This window comes from Physeter macrocephalus, chromosome 10, assembly GCF_002837175.3.
Source record: "Physeter macrocephalus isolate SW-GA chromosome 10, ASM283717v5, whole genome shotgun sequence".
Classification (NCBI taxonomy): Eukaryota; Metazoa; Chordata; class Mammalia; order Artiodactyla; family Physeteridae; genus Physeter; species Physeter macrocephalus.
Window position 1 is genome coordinate 8,458,228 of NC_041223.1, and position 25,011 is coordinate 8,483,238.

Sequence of the window (25,011 nt, forward strand, 5' to 3'; positions counted from 1 at the left end):
CCCCTGGGAGGCTAGACTGGCTTCCCACACTGCCGTCTCAGGGCTGCATGCAAGAGAGCAAAGGTGGAAACTTCTGGACAGCTGGAGGCCCAGGCTCCAGAACTGACATGACATCCCGTTTGCTACATCCTACTGGTCAAAGCAAGTCATGAACCAGCCCAGCTTCAAGGAGTGGGGAAGTAGATTCCACCGCTTAATGAGAGCAGCTGCAGAGAATTTGTGGCCACACTTAATCAACCACAAAATTGCAGTGGATCCCAAGTCACCCCAACTCTGTCACTCTGTGAGCAAAAGAGGGTGAGTCAGGAAAGTGGTTCTCCTGAGCTGGTGTTCTTCTGAGGAGGGAAACTGAGACCCAGCCTCCTGCCCTGCCTGGGAATTCACCTGCTGCTTCTAAGCTTGTCCAGGGCCTACGGTTGCAGAGAAGGATCCAGTTGTAGAATTAACAGATCGGTTTACCCGGAAAGCTGTTGCTGAAATGTCTGGTCCTCAAGTTTGGTTGCATATTGCAATTCTCTGTAGAGTTTTCTAAAATACTGATGTCTGGATCCCACCTTCAGAAATGACAGTTTCACTGGTATAAGAAGTGGCCGTGGTACCGGGGATTTTTCAAGGCTCCCCGGGGGATTCTAATGTGCAGCTAAGTGTGCAAAGGACTGCTGTTTAAACTTGAAACTGCCTTATCTCATTTGGCAAGAAAGATGCAACTAACATTTATTCTGTCTACCTGGTCATTTGTGATGTGTCAGTGAAAGGACAGTGTTATACACACACACACACACACACACACACACACACACAGTCTCTCTCTCGCTCTCGCTCTCACATGGCATGTTCTGGTAGCAATAGTAAAGGAAGCTTGCCTTCAACCTTTCAGGGATTTGCAGAAGGGCGTTTTGTAGACAGCTGAGCTCTCCTATGGGGAATAGATGCCCTGTGGGCAAACAGCCGACTTCAAGGTTCAGAACAGCCTAGTGCAACTTGCGGTCCATTTGGTTTCCTTAACCCAGGGCCGCTGGAAATGAGTCACCAACAGGTGATTACCACATTTATTTGAAAAAATAAAATAAAATTAGCAAAGCTTCTGTTTCGTTAGATCTTGGGACTCTTAAGTGAATCCAGCAGTACGTGCCTTATCTCTCTGGCTGCCTATTAAAGGTTCTTGGGATTACTGTGGACACGAAAGCTTGCACGGTTCCTTTGGAGTAGCCCCCAATTTTTATCTGGAAAAACAGCGCTGAGCATAGCGACCAGGGGCAGAGACACATTCAAATATCTGATAAAAGCAGAAGTGTCACTTCTGACTGGGGAAGCCGTCATTTCACTCATTCTTACAAATGAACATTTGTGAACTTCCTTTTGGGCCCCCAGGGCTGTCTCCGGGTGTCGGAATGAATTTCTCCATTGTAACGGCCTGCAGGCTCATTTCGGGGGCAAGACAAATGCATGAAAGCCAACAAAGTGCTAGAATTGTGGGAAAACCCAGGGATTATAAAAATGTCATTACATAGACCACTGCGATGCCCAGGAAGCAGGAGTAAATGCATTTACTTTTTACTGGTTCATGACACCTCGCCAGTAGGCTTCCCAAGCGTGGTCCCCAGACGAGCTGCCTCACCATGGCCTGGGACTCGTGAGGAATGCAGAGTTCTAGGCCTCTCCCCAGCCGTGCTGAATCAGAAGCTCTGGGGGTGAGGCGCACACTCCGGGTTTTAATGAGCTCTCCAGGTGATGCTGATAGAACTGCTCAAGTCTGAGCACCACAATATGGCAAATTTGAAACTGGTTTTGCCCTTTGAGATTTACTGAACTTTTCACACAGGGTACATCTCAGAGAAATGGCATTTGGGCTCAGCTTCACAGCCAACATATGGAAAATTTAGGGAAGACACAAGAATTTTTTAAAAATGTGTCACCCGGTTACTTGCATTTTGTATGATGTTTTATGGCCCAAATGCAGGAGGCAAAACCTTGTGGTTCTTTTTTTCTGTAGGAAGAGCCCAGGAGTCATGGGCTACAAAGGACAGAGCAGGGGCCTGGTCCCGTCCATTCGCCCCCGGAAGGGGAGGGCTGAGCAATTATGAACATCAGCTGTGTATACAGATGACCAGACGTTCTCCCGTGGCCCCGTGTAAATTTGTTCTCATTCTCTCGGTCCATTTTCTCATCCCCCTTTCTCTACGGGAAGTTTATCAGGTTCACCAGAATCCTCAGGGATTCCCCTTGACCCCTCTGTCCAAAGACTCTTCCTGTCAAAGATCACACAAGCTCTACACAATACCCCGGGATCTAAATCAGAACCAGCGTGGACTAGAGAGCATCAGAAAGGCTCCTGTGGGCTTCCCTGGTGGCGCAGTGGTTGGGAGTCCGCCTGCCGATGCGGGGGACGCGGGTTCGGGCCCCGGTCCGGGAGGATCCCGCATGCCGCGGAGCGGCTGGGCCCGTGAGCCGTGGCCGCCGAGCCTGCGCGTCCGGAGCCTGTGCTCCGCGACGGGAGAGGCCGCGACAGTGAGAGGCCCGCGTACCGCAAAAAAAAAAAAAAAAAAAAAAAAAAAAGAAGAAGAAAAAGCCTCCTGTGACTGATGGCACTCAACCAGTCCCAACCACTAAGGGAACCGTAATCACTGACAAGCTCGTTCAGGCCAGGCTGCAGTCGGATGGAGACCCCCTGCCCCTTCTCCCGGTGGGAGCCGCGTGCATGCTGACCGCGCTGCCCCACTTACGGCCACACCCCCCTGAACGCCCAGCCCTGGGAGCCGACACGGTCCTCAGAGGCCATTTCCAGGAGACTTTCTCAGGAGACACCAAATAAGGCATAGTATCTGAGAAAGGGACCACACCCATTCAAAATGACAAATACTTTTCTTTTTAAAAATTTAAACAGGAGGTAAAAGCCCTGGATAATTTTTTTTCACATGACAAATGAAAAAAGCATTAAGTTAAAAAAAAATTAAACTGGAGTAAATATCTCTTTAAAAGGCATTTTGGAATCATGAGCTAACTCAACATTTTCCCATAGTTCCCACCTTTTTGGTTCAGATTTTTTTTTTTTACAAATGCCTCACGTGAATTTTGTAGACTGCTAACAAAGAACCTCGATTTTCATAATTTTCTGTTTTTCTTCAAAAAAATCTGAATTATGCCATAGTTAAGTGATGCTCAAGGTTGATGGCATACCCTTTGTTGACACTGTGTTTCCTCTGTGCAATTTTGGGGGCCAAAATACCATCAGAAAGGAAGGATTCTTTAGTTCTGAAAGTGATACATGAAATAAGTTGGGGCGTTGCCTTGCCTATGACATGGTGGTAGCTATATCATCGGCAATTCACAGATTCGAATCTCCTAATCTCAGGATATTTTATTTCTAATCCTTTATCGTGGTCTCGATAAGTGGGGAAGGCAGTTTAAAAAGAACATTTTCTCCTAGCCTTTCTTATTTTTCAAGCCAGCTTTCTGAAAACACAGAGTTCTTCAAATATCATTTTATGCTGAGGCTATTTTGTATTCCAATACAAAGATTCATTATCACAGAGATCTGAGAGGCAAATTTAAAACACATGTATCCACCACAAAAAGGCAGGCATTTGTGGGTACAGTGACTAACTCGGCAAGACACAATGACACTTGCGACATTTAGGGACACTGGTCCCAGCAAACCTCAGGGATGTTCAGGTAACCCTCGTGCAGTAGAATGAGTTAAAATTTGGCTGGAGGACAGGCCTTTTCCTGCCAGGAGAACAAATGGCCTTAAAGGACGTGGACTGGATGCCCTCCACGCCAGACCGAGTCCCCGCCTGCCCTCCGGCCCGAGCGCCCTCCGCGAGCCCCGGGCTGGGAGGGACGGGGACGTGTCTCCTCCCGCCCCATCCCACGCGCCCCAGACTTCCCTGGAAGTTTCTTAGAGAAGAGGCAGGCAAGGAGTTTTCCTGCTAATTCACTATAGCCACATTCATCAGATAAAAGGAATCTAGCAGAGCTGTGTGCCCTGCCGATTCGTGAATCCCATGCCCTCATTTAAAGATGAGAACCGAGCCCAGTCTGGCTGGACAGCAGCGAGTTTGCAGCAGAGAGAGGCCGAGCCTTGGGCCGCAGTTGACTCCACTGGGCCTGGCCCTTGATTCTAAGCCCTGGTGTCCCGGTCCCCTCAGCCACACAGCACGGAACCCGGCCCCGGGGCAGGTGGAGCTATAGGATCCGGGATGAGACATTGTAGGATTTCGTCCCCCGGGAGAAGTGAGGCTTCGGTGGGTGGAGGGTGCGAGGTGATGAGACAGCCGTGTTTTTGTGCCCTCCAAGCTCATGACAGAGTCGGCATCCGGCTGCTGAGCCCTGCTGTCTCAAGCCTAGCCAGGTGAGGCCTCCTTACCTCGGGCACAGCCAGGAAGTCCATGGGCCTAAATCTAAGGCACTACTGTCAACGTAAGCCTGCAGACCATCGTGGCCAGGCCTGCAGACCACCGTGGCCAGGCCTGCAGACCATCGTGGCCAGGCCTGCCGGGACAGGAGGTCCTCCAAGTCAGTGGCATCTCCCGTGGGCATCACTGTCCCATCACGACAGAGAGAAGATCCTTCTCAACAAAGCAAAGACAAAGAGGCTAAGTAACACATTTCAACACCAATAAACATACAGCGAGAGTCAAATGCTTTCATTTAATAACAGAATTTTATTGTGGAAAATAATGGAAGTATAGTAAACGCCTACTCTGTACAATGCACTCTGCGGGGCACTTGTAAGGACAAAAGGTGAAGATTGGCCCCTGCTTTCTGGAGGCACAGGGTGAACTGCTGCTGCAGAACAAGGGAAGAGAGCATCTTAGAGGGGACGGGACTTGAGCTGGACTCGGAGGGAGGGAAGGGGATGGTTCCACAGGGCTGCTGTGGTGAACAGCCCTCCAGGGCGGGAAGCAGCTTCAGCACAGGCCTGGGGGTGCAGGTGTGTACTTTTAGGGGGTGACAGTAGACTCTGTAGCTAAAACATGACAAGTCGTACTCAGAAAAGAAGGCTAGATTCTCGTTAAACTTTTTTATTTGTAACTTGAAAAGCTTTCTAGAAGATCAGTGTATCCATCAATCATTAGGTAGCCCGGTACTGGCGTGACGTAAAAGTCCTCGAGGAAACTGTGACCTCTTTGGGAAAATAATCCTCTCTGCAAGAAGTAATTGCTATCACTCTGACTGAGAAACTTGGGGCTCTGGGTCACTGAGCGGACCAAGGGAGAGAAAGGAAGAGCGAGCCTGGACTGGAAAGACTGGCTCTCAAGTGGGTGTTCCCACAGCAAGCTGGGGAAGCCTGCACAGTCCCCCCGGAAAATACAGGGTGAATGACTCATAAGTCTTGGTCACAACTGTCAGGACTGGAATAGTAAGAGCCTTCGTGAAGGGGTATCCTGAGTCAGCCTGGAGGTGCAGGAAGAAACCTAAGTGCTCTCAGTAACACCACGAAAATGCGCACTCAGCATAGAAATCACAGACCGTGTCCCAGAGTTTATGGTCTTTAGACACTCGCCACAGTAAAAACAAAGCCAGTTCTTGGGAGAAGAATCTGTTGTGACCAGGAGCTAAGGAATAAACATCCTAACGTGAGAATCACCTTTATGAGGGTGTGTTTTTCTTCAACCCGACCGCCTGTCTTGTCTATTTCTGCTTGCTAGCAAAAGCCATTTAAGTTTCTTTCCATGTTCTGAAAACTCTTGTCATGCAGGGTAAGAACTTGCTTTTTGAAAGAAATTATGAGGCAAGACTGTGGAGAGAGTGAAACCGATCTTTCCTTTTTTGTTTGTTTTTCGACATGGCTGCTTCCAAATTTCACACTGTATTCACAAATGTTCTACTATTGTTCAGAGGAACTGCAGCAGTCAAACTTACTCTGAGAGTTTCAGAATCAGTGGTGCAGGACCTGTCCTCTATGACTCTATTCCCACAGTGGGAACCATGTGCCGAGCAGGGCAGCACTGATGGTGGACGAGGTGGGCGTCTCCTTGGCCGGCCACCAGGACCAGCTGCTGATGGTGGCTTACCATCAGTTACAAAACTTACCTGTTATTTAGATGATGACTCTTAGAATCTCCCAGGGACATAAAAAATGGTACTTCCCTCTTGGTTCTCCCATCAATGGTCCAGTCTATAAGAAGAGCCAAAAGATATTACTGCTTTGAAAAACGAGGGGCTCTAACTTAACTCTTTTCTGTTGGCTTACTCACTACTAACTTCAGTAAAGTAGTGTGTTGTAGGCAGTTGCAAGAGTTATAGACAAGTGAAAAACGCTAATAATCTCTCTGTGTAACAGTTTCTGCGGGTCACTGACTCTTTGGTGCTATGTATTTTTTAAAGATGATGTAAATTGTATTTGATTGATTATTTTTAATGAAACTGACAGAAGGAGGTTTTGAAGTTTCAGGACAATGTCCTCAATCTGACTCTGTCTGCTTGGTAAGAGCTCCCCATAGCGATCCACCTGGACTCGTCTGGTCTATATTGGTATACAAGGTCTAGACCTCTTGTTTCCATTTATAAATGAGTCACTTGAAGGATTATCCTTAAGAGAAATCATGGAAAGAGCACTGGACTTAGTAGCAAAAGACTAGGTTCAACGGAGTGACGTTGGGTAAATGAACTGACATGGGAGCCCCAGGTGACTCAGCCATAAGACAGGGAGAGCGACGTATTCAGTGTGGTTCTAAAAATGACGTGAAATGAGGTATTTGAATATGGCTAGGACAATAGAGGGCATGTAGTAGTGTTAAATAAGAGTCTCACTACCCCTTTCTTTTGCCTTGACATCTTAGAATGCAGAGCTGATGATGGATGACAACACAGGATGTTACCTACTGAGGAGTGTCTTTGTCTGTTTGTTTTGGGGTCGGAGGCATGGGGGCTGCAGGGGTTGAATAGAAAAAGCTGGAAGTCTATCTCCCAGGATAGAATGGGATTTAAAACAGGAAAGGCTTTCAAGACAGGCTTCACTCTGACATAGCCAGGAGATTTCTGCTGAATTAGGGAATGGCTCACTCAGCAGTTGGAACGCCCTCAGGAAGAGAGGACTTCGAGAACAATCTCAGAGAGACAATTTGGTGAGGGGTGCTGCAGAGATAAAAGCATCCGGATATGGACAGGACATTAAACTAGTTGCTCACTTAAAACCCATTCAGCCCTGAAATTCAATGTCAATAAATATCCATGTCTAGTCCCATAATTCAGTCTCAAAAAAAGAAGAGGAAAAAAGGAGGAGGATGAGGAAAGGAAGAAAATGGACCAGATTAGAGGGAATTTTTTATTCAATATAATTTATAACATTTGCATTTTTATCATTTCTTCCTTTTAAAAAGTCCAAAGTTATCACAATATAATTAACAGACACATTATTCCGCTTTTCAAAAGAGCTGTTACTGAAACATGTAATGAACATGTTTATAAAAGTCTTTCTTATTGTAGTTCATAATAAATTTAAAGACATGATCCTCTACATAAAAAAATATATATAACCCCCAGCAACAATCAAATTTCACTTAAAAATTCACAATGTTTTAAATGACATATCCAAAGAGAAACAGCACTTTTCTTATGTCCTACTTCCTCATTTTTCCCCACTGCCGTATGTCGATGGCTGAGTTTATACTTTATATATAGAAGGACGTTTGTGTCCCTAGGACAACTGAGAAGAAATGTAGTGAAGTGACCACCATAAAGGACACGAGACTCAGAGTAGAGGAAAGGGGGTGAAGACCACTTGGGGCAGCTGCCAGCACAGAGCCATCATGGAAAACATGGAAAATCACAGTGCAGCAGATGTAACCGAGCAGGAAAGAATCCTTTCTTCACTCTAAGACTTGTTGAAGCTCTTAATAAACAATATGCAGTGTGGAGTGATGGGCTGTCAGGCAACACACCTTGGCAATGATTTTCATTGAAAATGGCTATGGCTATAAATAGGGTGAAGATAAGAGGCAAATAAGACACGAATGTGGAGTTTTCTCACATGCAAAGATATGATGTAGATCAGCAGTTCTCAAACTTTTTTGGTCTCAGGAACCCTTTACAAAATTATTGACAACTCCAAAGCACTTTAATTTATCTAAGTTATATCTACCCATATGTATCGTAGGGGAAATCCAAACTGAGAGAAATTTAAAACACAAGAAAATGCAATTTTGCCTTCCTATAGCTGTCAAAACATCCCACATCACGTGGCCTCTAGAAAACTCCACTATATACTCTTGAGGGAATGGAGTCAAAAAGGCAAATAGCATCTCAGTATTGTTACAAAGTAGTCTGACCTCGTGGACCCTCCTGAAAGGGCTCCAGGGCACTTTGAGAACTGCTGGTATATGAGTGTTTGAGTCTCCTCAAGAACCCCCCAGCTTGGACTTGTCAGAAGATGCAAAACAGATGGGCCTGTGATTTCCCCGCCCATCTCTCACTAGAGCAACATATTCTAAAAAAAAGTTTTTTAACATTTTGTATATCAGGATTCTAGATTCATCTTCCTTTGAATATAGAATCCCATGACAAAAAGAAAGTTTTTAAATCACTGGTGGAATGTGTATTGTGGGGTATAGGGCATAACATAAGAAGCCCTAAGGATTAGAAAAAAATATGGTCTTCATTTTTAAAAAGAGGGAAATATATCGATTGAGGATGGATGCTTTAGTTGTAAGAGCAGTGCAAACATTAAGTTTCTTAGAAGAACCAAAGAAAGTATCCAATGAAAAAGTTCATAAAATACATATTAGCAAAGAATAGGTATGATGGTAATATCCTATTGTGACTATTTCATAAGTAAATGTATTTATACAGAAATTATTTATTGAGTACCTTCCATGTGTCTGACTCTAGGATAGGACAGCATAAATGCCCTTTTTCATAATAATAATGAAAATCAGTGAATTCATCTCAGAGGTTTGTAAGAGGGAGGGTGAAAGGGCAATAACATCTACAGATGTGGTGGGGTGCTGCGTGAACTCTGGCAGTTTCAAGAGAGGGCGCCTCTGGCTGGAAGCCTGGATACTGGTTCTGTCCTGAGGTCACCCGCCGAGACTCCGAGTTACCGGGCAAATTTTAACAGCTCTGTGCTTCAGTTTCCCAAAATATGCCTAATCATGACCTCCTTTCAGTATAAAGACAACAGCGCTATCAATATAAAAAGAGGCTTAGAATTACAGGTGCTAATAATGAATTAAGTCAAGGTGTTTGTAAACTTTCTGTTGAAGAACAGCATACATACAGAAAGGTACACCTAAGACTAGCGGCACCTAGACCAAGAGATGGACCATTACAAAGCCCCTCTCTGGTCCCCCAGAGTCACTCTCCAGCCCTAGGGAAACGCTATTCTGGCTTCTAATAGCACAGATTACTTTTGCTGTTTGGGGGCTTTGCATGCAAGATGCAATCTTTTGTGTCTGGCCCCTCTCGCTCAACATTATTTTGTGAGACCCAACCATACGGTTGAATGCAGTTATACGCTACTCATTCTTAGGACTCTGTAAGACTCCACTGTGTGAATCTGTCACAATTTATGTCTCCATTCTATTGTCGAGGAACTTGAGTCATTTCATATATAGCCTTAAGCCACAGAAAAGACCAGCCTTCTCTCTTATCCAGAAGGCAGGAGCCACAGATGAAATTCACCATCTCCTTTCTACTTCCGAATGGTCTGACCAAAGGAATTTTTTGTTTACCTCCCGTGACAGAATTAGATCTAATCTGACTATGACCTAAGTATTGAGTTAGGGAAAGAAGAGGTTAATATGTTGACAGCCTGCTCTGGTGGACTCTTTCTAATTCCGGACCTGGCTTTGGCTGGTGACTATTTTTCAAAAGAGGCAGCGTGTCTTGGGTTTCTTAGAGGGGCGACATCCCGCACCTAGAGGGTGCTTATCAATGTACAGTGACTGGTGAACAGAGGAGATGGTGGGCGGGAGGGGAGACAGCACCCAAACAGGATACCAAAAAGAGGGCACCTGAAATTACCACTTTAGAAAATACGATGATGTCTACGTACGGAATAACACAATTTCTTATTCATACATCCCACCTATGACATTAATCAGAGCCTTCACCTATGGCCATATGTCATCTTTTCCACTCTTAGTAGTTCACAGATGTCTTGCTTTGAAGTGGAAGAAGAAGAAGAAGAAAAAAAGAACCAGAGCTGCCCTAAAAGGAACGAGGAAGTGAGAGCTCTTCAGCGTCTGGCTGACTCTGTCCCGGTGACAGCCCGTGATGTTCTTTCCGGTCTCAGTAACATTCTGCATTTCCACCTGCCCGCCCCCTCTCCTTTATAACACAGAACATGTGAAGTTAGAGCAGTTCAGTCTCCTCACTGACGGTGGATTAGTAGGAGTAGAGCGTCATGCTGTTTCTCCCATTTTCCACATTTCACGGGAGGTAAAAGAAGTCTGGGTGGAGGCCCTCCGAGGGTAAGTACCATAAATTAAAATGACTAGACAGTAAGCTGCCTGGCGGGTCACTGGGCTTTAAGATCGTATCCAACAGAAAACAGCGACACCGTGGAATATGCAGCAAATACTGTTATAAAGAATAAACACAGAAAGCTTTGCTTTAATGTGAAGCCTGCACTTTTGTGGTATAGGAATCCTGTACACGTTATCTTTGTTTTATGTCTGCTGTAAGTAGCATCCTGGGAATACGTTTCTTCCTTTTCCGGATAGATGAGAAAACCTGTGCCAGGCACTTAATACAGTGCCCTGACACACAGGGAGCTCTCCAAGTAAGAGTTAGTTGTTATTGTAATTGTTATTCAGCTTATCTCCTGATGGGAATGTAATAAATGAATAACAAAGTTTGGCATGATGAAGATATCAGGTTTAAAACATTTAGAAATAAGTGGGTTCAGATGTTGTGTTTAATAGCATAAGACATCTGGTAACATATAACTGACTTTAAACGAAAACTTTTCTGGCCAGTAGTTTCAAACTTTGTGTTTAATCAGAGTGGCACTGAAATTGGCCAATGCGTTACGTGTGTCCCTCCTAACTTCTTCCCGTATGATTTCTCGTATACAGAGCCAAGGCCACACAGGAGCAAAGCTCATCACTGGACAGTCAGCCCAAACTCTCATGAAGTTGACAAGCAGCTGCCATGCTGTATGCGCCCTTCTTACATTTATTAATTCATGTTTTCTCATGGCAAGAGTCAAAGAGGTTTACCTAATTTAGTGTTTTCTCTTTTAGTCAAAAACACTAAATGCCAGTAATATGGAGGCATTAATTGAATGTCGATCAGAGGTAAGAAAGCAATGTTTAAAACTTTTTATCTGTACTGTGAGATGGAAAACTTTATTTTAATTGAATATCATTTGTATTGTTCAGTTATCAGGATAGAAAATCAACATAATAAGTGTAGTAAATTAAAGACTAATACTAACTGAGATCTTCTATCATGATAAGCAGGACATTAACATTGATTCTGGAAGACAGAAAAAAAATAACGGACTCTTTGACTAGTTTTTGATATGAATAAAATGTTGAATGTATTTTGTGGGGAAAGACTGGGCAGATTTCTTCAGTCATTATTTTAAACTAAAATAAATCTATTTTTAGGGTGACATCAAGGAACATCCTCTGTTGGCATCATGTGAGAGCGAAGATAGTCTCCGCCAGCTAATTGGTGAGTTTTGAAAACATACTGATCTTTTATGTAGAGGTTCTTAAGTTTGCCAAACCACAGTGCTTTACTAGGAATTTTTTTTTTTCAAAGTGTTCTTTTAAAGACCACAGAACATTAACACTTGCATGGCAGGAAGGCTCCAGCTCACTAGAGAACAAGCGCTCTGATAGAAAAGATCTTCCCTAAGCCAACGCCCAAGCTCTCCAGAGGGGTGTTAATGGAGGTACAGATCTCCTGGCATTTATGTTTTGACAAGTAAAATGTGCATACATGTGAAAAATACACAGTTGCCTGTACCATTTTCTCCCTCCTCTAACGGAGAATGGTTCTAAGAGCACATGAAGCAATTGTTACTAATCTCAAATCCCAAGGAACACACCGTTCACTCAATTTTTTCCACAATTCATTGCATTATAAAGTAACCCTGACCCAGTTCTCCTGAACTATGAGGACAAGCCAGTTCTCTATCCATCCTCCTCCACTTGGCGGTATAAAAAGTATAGAAACATATGCCAATGCATTTAAAATATGTAGCTTTTATAATCAGAAAAGAAAGGAGAAGGAACGAGAGAGAAAACAGAGAAAGAAGGAAACCTGTTAGACGTTATACCCATTGCACACGTCTTCGGGATTTTGCAAGGATAAAAAAATATCTTGGTAAGGTCTAGGTTCAAACCTTCCTGCAGCAATCTGTGCCCGCCCTTCCCTAAAGCATCCACCGGGAAAACCCTGCAGGTGACTGTAGACAGACTGCGTGGTGTAGCTCCCTCTAGTGGATCGTGTCAGCATGGCCATAGAGGTTTGTTTAATGGGCCGCCGCCCAGTGTAGAGCCTTCAGAACGGTCTTGAGCAAGTCACTTCCTCTTCCTATAAGTTTCATTTTCTTCACTCGTCAAAGGAAGAAATTAAAATAATCTATTTCACATCAGAAATATCCACCGTGGTTATTAAGGTCAATACGTTAAGATGGTTGTTTATGACCTGCTTAGTTAGGTTTTGCCCATTTTCTGTAGCAAACAGCTGGTAAAGTGTAAAAACAGGAAAGGTGGAGTCTTTGAGGAACCTTGGTGTTGCTGTTTAGGGGCTGACCGCCCTGGTAACAATGTAGATGTTTTTCAGGTTGATTTTTCTAGATTAAGATTCACACCCTTTTGTTTCTTCGGTTTTTCAATATTATTTGTCCCACACAGCAAACCATAGATGACAAGATCAGTTGTCTTATCTGGATCCTTGCTTCTCAATATTTTAATCTAGTTTCTCTTTGCTTTGTTTTCTTGGCTGTAGAAATTAAGAAGAGAAAGAAGGTGTTGAACTGGCTCTTTCTCATGAGAAGGCTTTCTTCTTCATCAGATTTTTCTGGGGCTTCAGAGCCAGAACTGAAGTCATCCCTATTCGATCAGCCCTTGTCAGCTATCTGCAGTGACAACGACACACTCCCCAGACCCATTCAGGTAGGTGCACATTCACGCGTGAACCTACTTCAGTTTTCTGCCGGCTGTGAAAAGTCCTCGGGAAATCTGAACGGCATTCTCGTGCTAAACTTGTCGGGGCCAATCTTTAGGTTTTTTTCCCACGTTTGGAAATGGTGTTCCCACTTAGGAATGCAGTCACGAGAATACCTGGCTGCTTACATTCTAGAAATTAGTTGTATGTGCCACTGAGCTCAGGTTGACGGTCCCTCCATCCTTCTGACTTCATGGGGAGAGGAATGCTGAAAATGTGTAGCTTCTGAAATTAACAGACAGATTTATAGAGTTTGTGATCAGAAATCCAATGTTTATATGGAATGGCTTGAAAGGAGAGAGGCCTGAAGTAGTTTTAGAATGTGCAAATCCCAGCCTTCACAATTTACCTCCTCTCAGAAAAACGGCAGGGCCGAGGGAGACAGTCGACAGTACCCAGACTGAAGGAAAAGCTGGCATTAATAGTCTCTTGTTAAGATTGTCTTAGTGTCCTGGAGAACTAGCTTTTATGGAGAGGATGTTTTAAAACAGGTAAAGTTAGCTACTGTTCATGTCCGCTATTTCAATTCTTCTTCTCCTACCGAAACATAGATTTTTCCTGGGTCAGTAGCAGCGAAGTGTGTCTTCAAACCAAGGGTGACCACTTCCTATTTCTATACCCCTTTCCTTTAGGATATTCTCACCATACTATGCCTTAAAGGCCCGTCCACTGAAGGAATATTCAGGAAAGCAGCCAACGAGAAAGCCCGTAAAGAGCTTAAGGAAGAGCTCAACTCCGGAGGCGTGGTGGATCTGAAAAGTCTCCCCGTGCACCTCTTGGCGGTGGTCTTCAAGGTGAGCTCACAGCATTGGTGCCAGATGACCTGCTGATGGGCTCTGACACAGTCACACTCAGGAAATAAGATATGGGCTCTTTACCCTACAAAGCAAAGGAAACTGATCTTATAGTTTAATTTTTTTAGTTAAGCCTTTATTTATTTGTATAAGTGTCTCTGCTTCTGTGATCCCAGATTCCAACAGAAAGTGATGCATTAAATTCCCCCCAGATTTCTCTGAGGAAAAGCACTTGGATCGTCCCATGGCCGAGTCCATGCCCCTAAGTCTGGTGGCCCCTTGGATGATGGCCTTACTGCTCCTGTAGTTAGGAAGCTGCTGAGAGGCAAGTCAGGGGAGCGATTTCTCCAGGCTACTGAATGCAGGAAGGAAAGGGCGCAGCCTGTGTAGGGAATGAGCACAGAGTCCCTGAGACTCGACAAACGAGGTGAAAGGATGACAGCACATTGTGTAACATGAGCGGTCCCTTCCCACCCTCCAGGACTTCCTCAGAAGTATCCCACTGAAGCTCCTGTCCTGCGACCTGTTTGAGGAGTGGATGGGCGCCCTGGAGAAGCGGAGAGAGGAGGACAGGATCGAGGCCCTGAAGCAGTAAGTTGCCAGCCTCGTCCCCGGAGGCCAGGCCCACACGGTCTCCAGCCTTTGACTCTTCACATAACTGTCGGAGTGGTTTACGTATATTGCGGTGTTTAGGGAGTTCGAGTGGAATTGTTCATCTACTCCCAGAATACAAACCTAGAGGTACCCTGGACATTTTTTTTTTTTTTTTTTTTTGCGGTACGCGGGCCTCTCACCGTTGTGGCCTCTCCCGTTGCGGAGCACAGGCTCCGGACGCGCAGGCTCAGCGGCCATGGCTCACGGGCCCAGCCGCTCCGCGGCACGTGGGGTCCTCCCGGACCGGGGCACGAACCCGCGTCCCCTGCATCGGCAGGCGGACTCTCAACCCCTGCGCCACCAGGGAAGCCCGAAATTTTTAAAAAGTAGTTTTAGCCAAATGAAAGGAAGCACCTCTTCAAAAGATAGAAAGCGGACTTCAGTACTCACAAATCCCAAGAGGTGGGGAGTCTAAAAACATAAGTAGTTCAAGAAGGTATGGAACAAACTCACAGATGAAAGCCTCAAAGCAGGGTAACCAGCCAGGTGTAGGAACGTGGGGTCTCCTGAACCTGTACACTGATGTCGTGCAAAGCAACTATTCTCCCACAAAACATCCCTTAAAGCGTAGTAAACAATCTGGAAGGGGTTGTTTGTTCATAAAATTCCATAGCCTATTTCATATTCTTATAATTAACCAAAATGAAAACTATATAAAAACAAATTCCAACCACAGCAAAAACAGTTCCATATATAAATGGAAGTGTGACCTGTTAGAGACTAGGATATCTTAAACACCTAACCTTAAAATAACAGCACTTTTGCCAAATCCTATGAAAGTCTGTCTATATATTATGATTGTCTCACATGGCTAAATATTTTCAATGAAACATTTATTGAATTGAAGACATTAGTGTGTGTGTCCCTACGATTATCACAATAAGTTTCTGCTTACAGACACAAGGCCCTTTCATAACAATATCTTCTTATGAGAAATGAACTATCCTTATGTTAGAGACACCATTTCATTTTTTGAAGCTATGAAGCTTTACAATTCTAATTTATTAGTAGTAGTACCAATGTTGCCATTTAAGTGCTGCTGTCACAATTTTTATGAACATGCTCTTATAAACTGATATACTCTCCATAAAGATTTCTCAGAATGGTATAGAAATGTGTCATCTTCATTTGATGAGCACAGTTTTTAAAAAGGCAAATGATTGTATTCTTTTAAAAAAAAATAGTCTTGCAGTGTTAGAAGCAGAAAGACATTCTACATGGCTAAATGGTTACTCAACAAAATGATTTTCAAAATGTATTAAACTATGTATTTTACTGCAGCAGTTAATATTTCATAATTTAAGATCTATGTAACGAATAAAGGGCCATGTTATTGGTGTCCTGATCATAAAGGCCAGTGTTTTAGGGCTTCAGGATCTTGTGGTTAACTGATTCATTCCATGTCAGTTGCCACTGGAAGTGTCTGAATGAACGTTTCACAATGTCTCTTGTGAAAATGAACCTTCCTCATTTTAAAGGAAGTCTGGGTTAGGCAGAAACTTTCAACTTGCTACCCTCAAGCTAGACAGGCCGTGAGGCTCCCCTAAAACCAGCCTTCCGGAACTCCATTCCAGGGTTGCAGATAAGCTCCCGCAGCCCAACCACCTGCTGCTCAAGCACCTGGTCTCCGTGCTCCATGTGATCAGCAAGAACTCTGAGGTCAACAGGATGGATGCCAGCAATCTCGCCATCTGCATCGGGCCCAATGTGCTGAGCCCGGAGAATGAGCAAAACCTGTCATTCGAAGCCCGGAGAGACCTGAATGATAAGGTTTGTTTCTGTCTATTTCTGAGAAACTCATCGTCTGTTTGCAAAAGCCAAGCAACAACATGCTCATGAATTTCTCTGACTCAGTCAAGATCCCCGTGAAAATACGAAAGGCAAAGGCTTTGGTCATAGTTCCATTCTCTTGGGTGTGTACACTGGATGAAACTGAGTAAAGCTAGGCCTGCATCCTCTATCCTCCTACGAGACAGAGGACAATCGATACCCATCTTTACGTGACTGTGTCCCAGGATGGAAAGACCCTTTCACTTTTCTCTCTTGCGTGCCTCACACTCTGTCAGTTCAGCTACCAATCTGGGAAACTCCTTAAATGAAAATTTTTGTTACTTTAATGTGATAGATTTTTTTTTTAATTCACAAATTAAAAATGCATGTCTCAAAAATAATTTTCATATAGGTGATTGTTACCAGTTTTCCGGATGCTCCTTTCAGACACATAAAGATCTCTCATGACCATTTTGGCGCCTCCCTAACTGCTGCCCCCGCTATGTCACCATTCTTAACCACCCTTCCTCTAAAAATAAATAAAGATCTCGTTAAGCTGACAACCTGTTAACTTTTCCTCACAGGTTAAGACGCTGGTGGAATTCCTCATCGATAACTGCTTTGAAATATTTGGGGAGAACATGCCAGGACATCCCAGAATTGCTTCTGATGACTCCTTGGAACACACTGACAGTTCAGGTGCAGACGGTGCTCTCAATTGATTCTGACTCTGGGGTCAAGTTCATGGCCAGCTAACAGTCCAGACCAGTAATGTAAAAGCATCCCTGGTATCTGAAGCAGAAGTTACCTTCACACATCACCAAATCAGAGTAGACTCCAGTCTGTAGGGAAGTCATTAAACATGGAAACTTTTCTCTCGAGTTCTCCTGCAGTTTCCTCGGGCTGCAGACACTCATTCAGCTTCAGCCTGGAACCTTTCCCTTCCTCTTCTAAATCATGAAGAACTGCTAATTTTACTAAGTAACTTTTAGCTAGAGAGTTGGGGTAAGAAACTTTTGTTTCCACACAGTGGAATATGGGTCTGTTAAAATGGGGATGGATCCAGTCGAAAGAGCCATCCAAAGGATCAGTTTTAAATTTAAGATCAATAAATTTTCCGCGGAATGCTGGTTTCTCTCCTTTCTCATTTCCTCCATCTCTCGCTTCATTTTCCTACTAATCTTCTCCACCTCAAAACAGTAGATGTGGAAAGAAACAGAATTTTAACGTGGCCAGTTTCTTCCATACCAAGCCCCAAATTAGCATCACCAAATTCCCTGGCCCCATACTTGAAATAAGCAGGTGAACGGTACTTAGGTTTATTTCTAAAAGTAACTGAACAAAAGCTCAACCATCCCGTACCTTCCCCCAGACGTGTCGACCCTGCAGAACGACTCGGCCTATGACAGCAACGACCCCGACCCCGACGCGGAGCCCAGCGCCGTGGGGTCCCTGAGCAGGTGGCCCCCAGGGTCCTCGGACCCGGCTACCGGCCTGGAGCCCAGAGGCCCGCCGCACCGTTGGGAGCCTGTCCTCAGCAGTGCGCCCAGACTGAAAGGCTCCCTCGGGCAACCAGACAGGAGGTACTCGGACCCCAGCACGTTGGTATCCTTGCGGGAGTGCCTCGAGGGCAGGAAAGCAAACCCGAAACTCACGCGAAGTGAGGATGACTTCACCGCGGCCCAGGCGGCCCCTCGTTTTGCAAGGGAGGAAGCTGAGGACCCGTTTCCAGAGGAGGTGTTTCCTGCAGCGGAAGGCAAAACCCAGAGGCCACGTGACCCGAGGGTGCAGAGCCCGGCTCAGGGTTTGGTGTCACCGTGCACACTGGCCCCCAAAGCCGCCTCCAGTGGCTCCCTGGACGTGCTCTCCGACAGCTCGCCCCTGGCCTCTCCTTCCAGTCCCAAGAGAAATTTCTTCACCAGACACCAGTCTTTCACAAAGACTGAGAAAAGTAAGCCCGACAGAGAAATAAAAAAACACTCCATGTCATTCTCCTTTGCCTCTCACCAAAAGGTGTTAACCAAAACCCGCAGCTCTGCTGTGGCTGCAAAATCCAAGGGCTGGGCCAGAGACCAAGTAAAGAAAGGTCCTAAAAAAGAAAGCCAGCTTGCCGGCCGAATCATCCAAGAAAACTTGCCTGACACCCACGGCCAATCAGCTGTGGACTTTAACTCGGGGGCCCACTCCCTCTCGGTGGAGAACACGTTCCAGCTGGTGGATCAGAAGAGCCCTGGCGGCCCCCCCTCTTACGAGGAGGCCGTTCGGCACCAGGCCTTGGAGCTCGCCGCCTACGGGAGCCGGACAGTTGACAGCATGCGGGCCAGGATGCTGAGCCTGGACGCCCGGCTCCCACCTCCTCTCCCTGCCCACCACGGAGGGGACTCAAGAAATATATGCAGCCAGGAGCCACTGGAGGGGCCCCGACTGTGGCCCAGGACTGAGAGCTGGAAGCAGAGCAGGACCGCCTGTGCTCCTATAGACATGACAGGACAGGTGACTGTCACCAGAAGACCTGAGCTGCAGCGGCCGAGAACAGCGTCTGAGTCTCACCAGAAGAACAAGCAGGCCCTCCTGGCCCGGCGGTGTAGTCAGCCCATCTTTGATGCTGATCAGTTCCGACGCGCTAAGGAATCCTACATCTAGGAGGTGGACCCGTCACCCAGACACAGCGCGTGCCGCCTCTGTACACACAAGGCTGTGTAAAGAGCTGCTCTTAGACTCTGTTTTCCAAAAAGTCGTGAATAAGCTCCTTTGGAAAGTTGTGTCGATACCTCCTCAGAGAGGACAGCTACCCAGCTCCTCAACGGCACTCAGGCAGTGTCTGCACCCCTGCATTTGTGCAACATGTAGCAAATGTATAAAATGCATTCGAGACAAGGCGTTGGGTGCAAAGAGGTCTACGTCGATATGTGTATATATTTGTTTGTGAACTTGCGCTAAACTGCATGGCTGCTCTCTGCCTCCTGGGGCATTTTTCTAGCGGTTAGGGTTTAAAAATAATCTTTTCTTTTTTTATGTTGCCTCAAACAGTGTGCCAATTTTCAGATTTTCCACAAACTCCATTTAGGGGAAAATGTTTAAGTCTCCGTTAGAAGTTTCCTCTAGTAAGCAGCTTTGTGATAACTAGTCACCATAGTGAGATGAAAGAAACAGACAGCAAGGAAGAGAGTTGTCAGTGTTTGGAGTTATCAAAGGCATTGCAAGCTCCAGTAAAAGAAAAAGTTGTTGTTAAAATGTATGAAAAATACTTCAATATTGTCCTCTAATCATCTAATTTTAAATTTGGGTAAGTTAGTGAAAATGCATTACATTATGTATCATTCACTGATTTCTAGCACTTTGAGTTTCTTTGCAGTTCAATGGTGTCTTCTTCAATAGTGTGGAGGGAATTACTTTATATGCGTTGGCGGGCATATGTAAAACTTCAGTATAATCTCACTACAATAAATTGTCTTCCTTATTTCAAAGTAAAAATGTTCATTCTTTATTGATATGTTGCCTCTTCTCCCTCAGTTCATAGAAACCCACCAAGAAAATCATTCACACATTGGTTCATTCAACAAGCATTTACTGAATATATATTCATTATCCTAGACTGATAGGCAGGGCAAGATGTGGATCTCATGTTTAAGAAAAAGAGACAATCCCTGGTCTCCAGAAATTTGCAAAACCCTCTTTAAGCCAAGATTTTGGCAAACGGTCACTCAGAGGCCAGAAAATTTAGTATACAAATATCATATTTCCTGGTTTTAGTGAATTCAAGTTTTCAGTACTTTTAAAAACCTTATTTTTACGAAGCTCAGTTTTCTTGATTGTTAGCAAACATAGTGGTAAAATGTCATATATTAGAACTTTCACGCTCAATGATTAAGACATCTTGGAGATACTGGATTTGTTTTTCCTTACTCTATCAATTTCTTTCATAAAACACTGCACGTTTTTGATTTGTTAAAGAAGTATTTTTGTGTTGGCTAGCTACCAGATGCTGAAGACCTAGTCTTTTGAGAGGTGATTTATTAGCAATGTGGTATAAAGTTTAAAATGTTCTAACCCAGATTGCTCAAGGCATCATGTTCAGACCCATCAATATCATTTAAATACTTTATCAAGCACCACCGATAATACATAAATTTCAAGGGGCAGACACTCCCCCTCTGACCACTGACTTCAGAAAAGCAAAATCCTCTTCCAGAACTGGACACTAATAGTGATAGTTACAGTTTTAGCACCTATCAGTGCTGGGCACTGCCCTAAGTATTTCAGGACTGAAAGAAAAATCCTCCATCATCTTTTTAGCAACTTCTCATCAAGAATCAGAGAGTTCTCATCAATAGATGACTAACACGATAAGCTAGGGAGCCTCCCATCTATTCCGCGTTACCCCTGACCTGACCTCCACGTGACCCAACTCAGATCACAAAAACTCTACCCCCATCTCCTTATTTTACCAAAGTAGGAGTGAGACGCAAAGTCTTCTATCGCACGTAAGTAGTCCAGTTTGTTGACGAACATTTATGAGCTTCTTGTAGTCAAGAAGCTACTATATTTGAACAGTGGAAGAAAAGGTACGGGGATGATCTCAAATACTTCACAGTGTGGTATTCCCACTTCTAACCACGGAGTCCACTAGCCTTTTAAAACAGGAGAACCCAACCTGGTTCCCAAGCATGGCAGTCGGGTTGTCTTAACAAAGTACCACAGACGAGTAGTTTAAACAACAGAAATGCTCAATCTCACAGTTCTAGAGCCTAGAACTGAAATCAAGGTGTCAACATAGGGCCCACCCTTGCAGTGAGATTCGGGTGATATTTTAAAATGATACTATAGACAAGGACCCCAAAACACCACAGTTCTGTCCTCCGTGGACCGCCTAAAGGCCACATAGTCACAAACGGGCCTGACGCTCCAACGCAAGGTATATGGTAAAACCGGGTTGGAAGCCAAGGCCCAAGTAGAGGCTTCAACCTAAATCCAGGTCTGATCCGCAGCCTCCGAGCCCCAGGGCCTCCCCAGCACCCATGCGTTATCCTGCCTGGCCCAGCTTGCGGGGGGGATCCGACCCTCTAATCAAGGGAGGAGGCAGGGAGGCACATACAGTTCATGTGCCTGTTGGTGAACAGCCGACATTCATGTCCTGGAATCTGGCTGAACAGACTGGAATTTCTTCCTCTCGGGGAAGGTAGGAGGTTTTCTCTCCTCCTACCAAGAGGGAGAAGGTGGGTTTCCGAATGCCATTGCCAGAATCCCACATAGTACACTGATTACCTGCGATCATACACTGACCTCCACCCCAGCACCACTCGGGACTTGGTCCAGAACCTGCGTCTGTTAACCAAGCTGGGTGCTGGCCCTGGAGCTGAGCAAACCCGCCGTCACCTTGGAGCTCAAACCCAGCCAATATAACCTATGTCACCCTGGGGTCCTGGAGCATTGAAGTGGCAGCCATGGCTTGTATGCTAATAAAACAGATAATAATTAATGGCCACAGTGCTTCCCATGGCCATGCATGAGAACACCTAAAGGGCGATCAACACTGTTTATCCTAATGCACTATTAAAAGAATAAATTCTAGCTGAAGTTTCCTGATGGTGATCTCACCGAAAGGACCTCCAGCACATGCTTTCCTCCTGAAGGGTCAAGGAGATGGAAACCCACATCAGATGGGCTCTCACATACTTTGAGTTTCTTTTTTAACTGAATGATGTAAGATCTTAACGCTTTATCTACAAAGGGAGAATTACTGAGGAATCAGAGTATAAATATTATGCTAGAGACAGGAGTGAATCACTTTTTGGCAATGTTTTCAACGTGGACTGAGGCCCTGCGACTTGCCCACTCCAGAGTACAATTAAACGTGAATGAGGAACCGCCAACGAGATGACGCTAACCTGCTCCTATTCTGGGCTACCCGGAGGGACCACAGAGAGACCGGGAAACCTGCAGAATGCAGAGTCTCTGGCTGGAAAAAGGGAAAGCAGAATGATTATATCTCTGTAGGAAAAGAAAGACAATGTGTTGGCACAAGAAGAGAGTACGTGACCCATAGTCACAGGGCCTGAGTCCACACGCCAGATGGGTTACCATGGATCAGGTACCAAACTGTCTGGGCATCAGTTTCTCCATCTGTAAAATGAAGGTAGTCATAGCACTGCATCCGTTATGGAATGCACCCCACGGCAAATCCAGATAACAGAGGCTTAAACAAGAAGGGGGCTGTGCTCCTCTCTATTAAAAGAAGAACAGACGGGCAGTCCAGGGCTGACATGGCAGCTTGACAACATCCTCGGGCCCCAGTTCCTTCACACACAGGGCCAGCTGCACCAGCATGTGACCCATGCAGTCACACAGGGCCCCACGCTTCCAAGGGCCCAGCGCCAGAGGTGATGCTCTGTTGCTGGCATTTTCCTTTTGTGCCGCCCCTGCAAATTGCGTAGCTCGTTTCATTCACACTTTCTAGCTTTCTAGTCCACCATCCTTTCTGTGAGCCTGATCCTCCTCCAGGCTTGCCCTCCAAATTCTAGGCAGGAATTTTCTAGCTCAATAATTTCTACCTACATTCACGTGGCCAGAATTTAGTCACATGGCTACTCTCACCTGGAGAGGAGTCTAGGAAATACAGTTTTTTGTAGGCACATTGCCTCCTCCGATAAAATCTGTAAGAAAGAAGAGAACAGTGGACATTGACTAGGAACTATTAGCCCTTGACACAAAAATCAAATAAAAGGGATTGTGGATCTGGTATAACACATACCAATTTACTAGTTTAGTTGCTCTAATAATAGAAAGCTGGATAAAGTACACGTTGCCTATTTAGTATAGAAAGACAACTGAAAATGTTGGATATGATTAGGGATAATATAAAGATAAGGCAGACAACTATCTTGGAGTATTTCAATTACCCATATGCACACTGTGAGAATTTTATAATTGTACAAGAGTAGTTTTAAGCAAAATAATTTAATAACAAATATGAATTGACCTCCTACAATATAAAAGATACTGTACTTATATGAGAAATTTACAACCTACTAGAGAAATAAAACACCTCTGAAGGCAAAGGTCAGTTCCAAATGAGTGATAACATAAAGTGCTAGAGTAGAAGTGAATGATTGCTCCATAGTCCAATTAATTTTAGGATATGCTTCACATTTAAAGGAGCTTTCTGTATGAAATTCTAAAGTCAGTAATGAAAGAGTTCAGCCAATGTACAACATTCAAAACAATCATGAGAAGTTCTAGGTAGGTATTCGTTTATGGGATTGGACCATATCATCTTTGAGAAGGAGCTAGATCAGACTTCTTTTTTCCATCTTTGCTGAAAAAGGCATTTCCTATCCAAAATTGCTTTGGAAAAGACAAAGTACTAGATAGGGTAATGTTAATATGTGAGATGTTCATAATTTCAAAACAACATTCATATCATGTTACTTTCCAAAGCTCCCCAGTGGCTTCTTAATACTATTTTTATCAAGTTAAAAATCTCTAACCAACACCTCCCACTCAAGGCCCACCTTAACCTAGCCCTATCCTAGGAAAGCAAACGTATTTCTTTCCTTAACTCTCCAGTGGCTTTCCACATAAATAATAATAAGCGCAGTAGCTAATAGGAAATATATATGTGTAGACTACCTTTCAGAACCCGAGAGATAGCTAAAGTTGTGTTCAGATGAAAATTCTTGTCCATATAAAATTATATTAATAAACAAAAATTAAAATGAATGCCTTCAGCATACCATTCATGAAGTTAGAAAGGGAATAATAAAAATATAGTTGAAATTAATCATTTGGAAAACAGAAAAAGATTAGAACTGAAAAATAAAACCAAACTAGCTCTCTGAAAACAAACTTCTGCCTGCCCTACGCAAGGAAAAGGGTGAAATCAAACCTACACAACCTGAGAAATGATCATGGGAAATCACAACAAAGCCTGGAAATTCAAAGAACCAAAGCCATCCTTTGCTGAACTCTATGCAAATATGAATGAGATGATCAAGTTTCTAGGAAAACATAATTTACCAACCTAATTCCAGAAAAGAGAGAAAAGCTAAACAGATATACTTCGTATAAGAAACAGAGAAAATTACTGCTCGATCCTATGAATATCGATGTAAAAATTCCAAATAAAATATTGGGTTGGACAAAAAGTGCCTTTGGTCTTTAAGTAAAAATAAAAGACACATTTTTCACTTTCACCAAGAACTTTACAGAACAACATATTCACCCTTTTGTTCCGCTACCTTCTGCCATTTTTCAGGCATCTTCCCAAACCTTTTTATCTTCTTGAGCAAAGAACTGTTCCAGGTGCCTTTTACAGTCTTCCAGGGAATTGAAATCTTTTCCATTAAGAGAATTTTGTAAAGACCGAAATAAATGGAAATCGGAAGTCGCAGCGTCTGGTGAATATGGTGGATGAATCAGAACTTCCCAGCCAAGCTGTAACAGTTTTTGCCTGGTCATCAAAGAAACATGCGGTCTTGCGTTATCCTGATGGAAGATTATGTGTTTTCTGCTGACTAATTCCGGACATTTTTCGTCTAGTGCTGCTTTTCAGTTGGTCTAACTGGGAGCAGTACTTGTTGGAATTAAACGTTTGGTTTTCCGGAAGGAGCTCATAATAGAGGACTCCCTTCCATCCCACCATATACACAACATCAACTTCTTTGGA

General features: G+C 44.3%; 1 protein-coding gene and 1 long non-coding RNA gene across 2 annotated transcripts in view; one reads left to right on the forward strand and one right to left on the reverse strand.

Annotated features, from left to right (window-relative positions):
* Nucleotides 1–4,696: 4,696 nt before the first annotated feature.
* Nucleotides 4,697–25,011, reverse strand: part of LOC129392453 (uncharacterized) — a 43,929-nt gene continuing 23,614 nt past the window's right edge. Inside the window, exons 2-3 of the long non-coding RNA XR_008618322.1 lie at nucleotides 6,037–6,121; nucleotides 4,697–5,558 (exon numbers count right to left, since the gene is read on the reverse strand). This is a non-coding gene — a long non-coding RNA (uncharacterized lncRNA). The remainder of the gene's footprint in view (nucleotides 5,559–6,036; nucleotides 6,122–25,011) is intronic.
* TAGAP (T cell activation RhoGTPase activating protein) lies at nucleotides 9,797–19,139 on the forward strand. Its single transcript, XM_007118942.3, has 10 exons — nucleotides 9,797–10,415; nucleotides 11,022–11,102; nucleotides 11,190–11,243; nucleotides 11,559–11,625; nucleotides 12,910–13,076; nucleotides 13,761–13,922; nucleotides 14,404–14,513; nucleotides 16,151–16,346; nucleotides 16,931–17,045; nucleotides 17,719–19,139. Exons 2-10 carry the CDS (start codon nucleotides 11,076–11,078, stop codon nucleotides 18,987–18,989), a joined length of 2,169 nt encoding a protein of 722 aa, XP_007119004.1. The 5' UTR covers nucleotides 9,797–10,415; nucleotides 11,022–11,075; the 3' UTR covers nucleotides 18,990–19,139.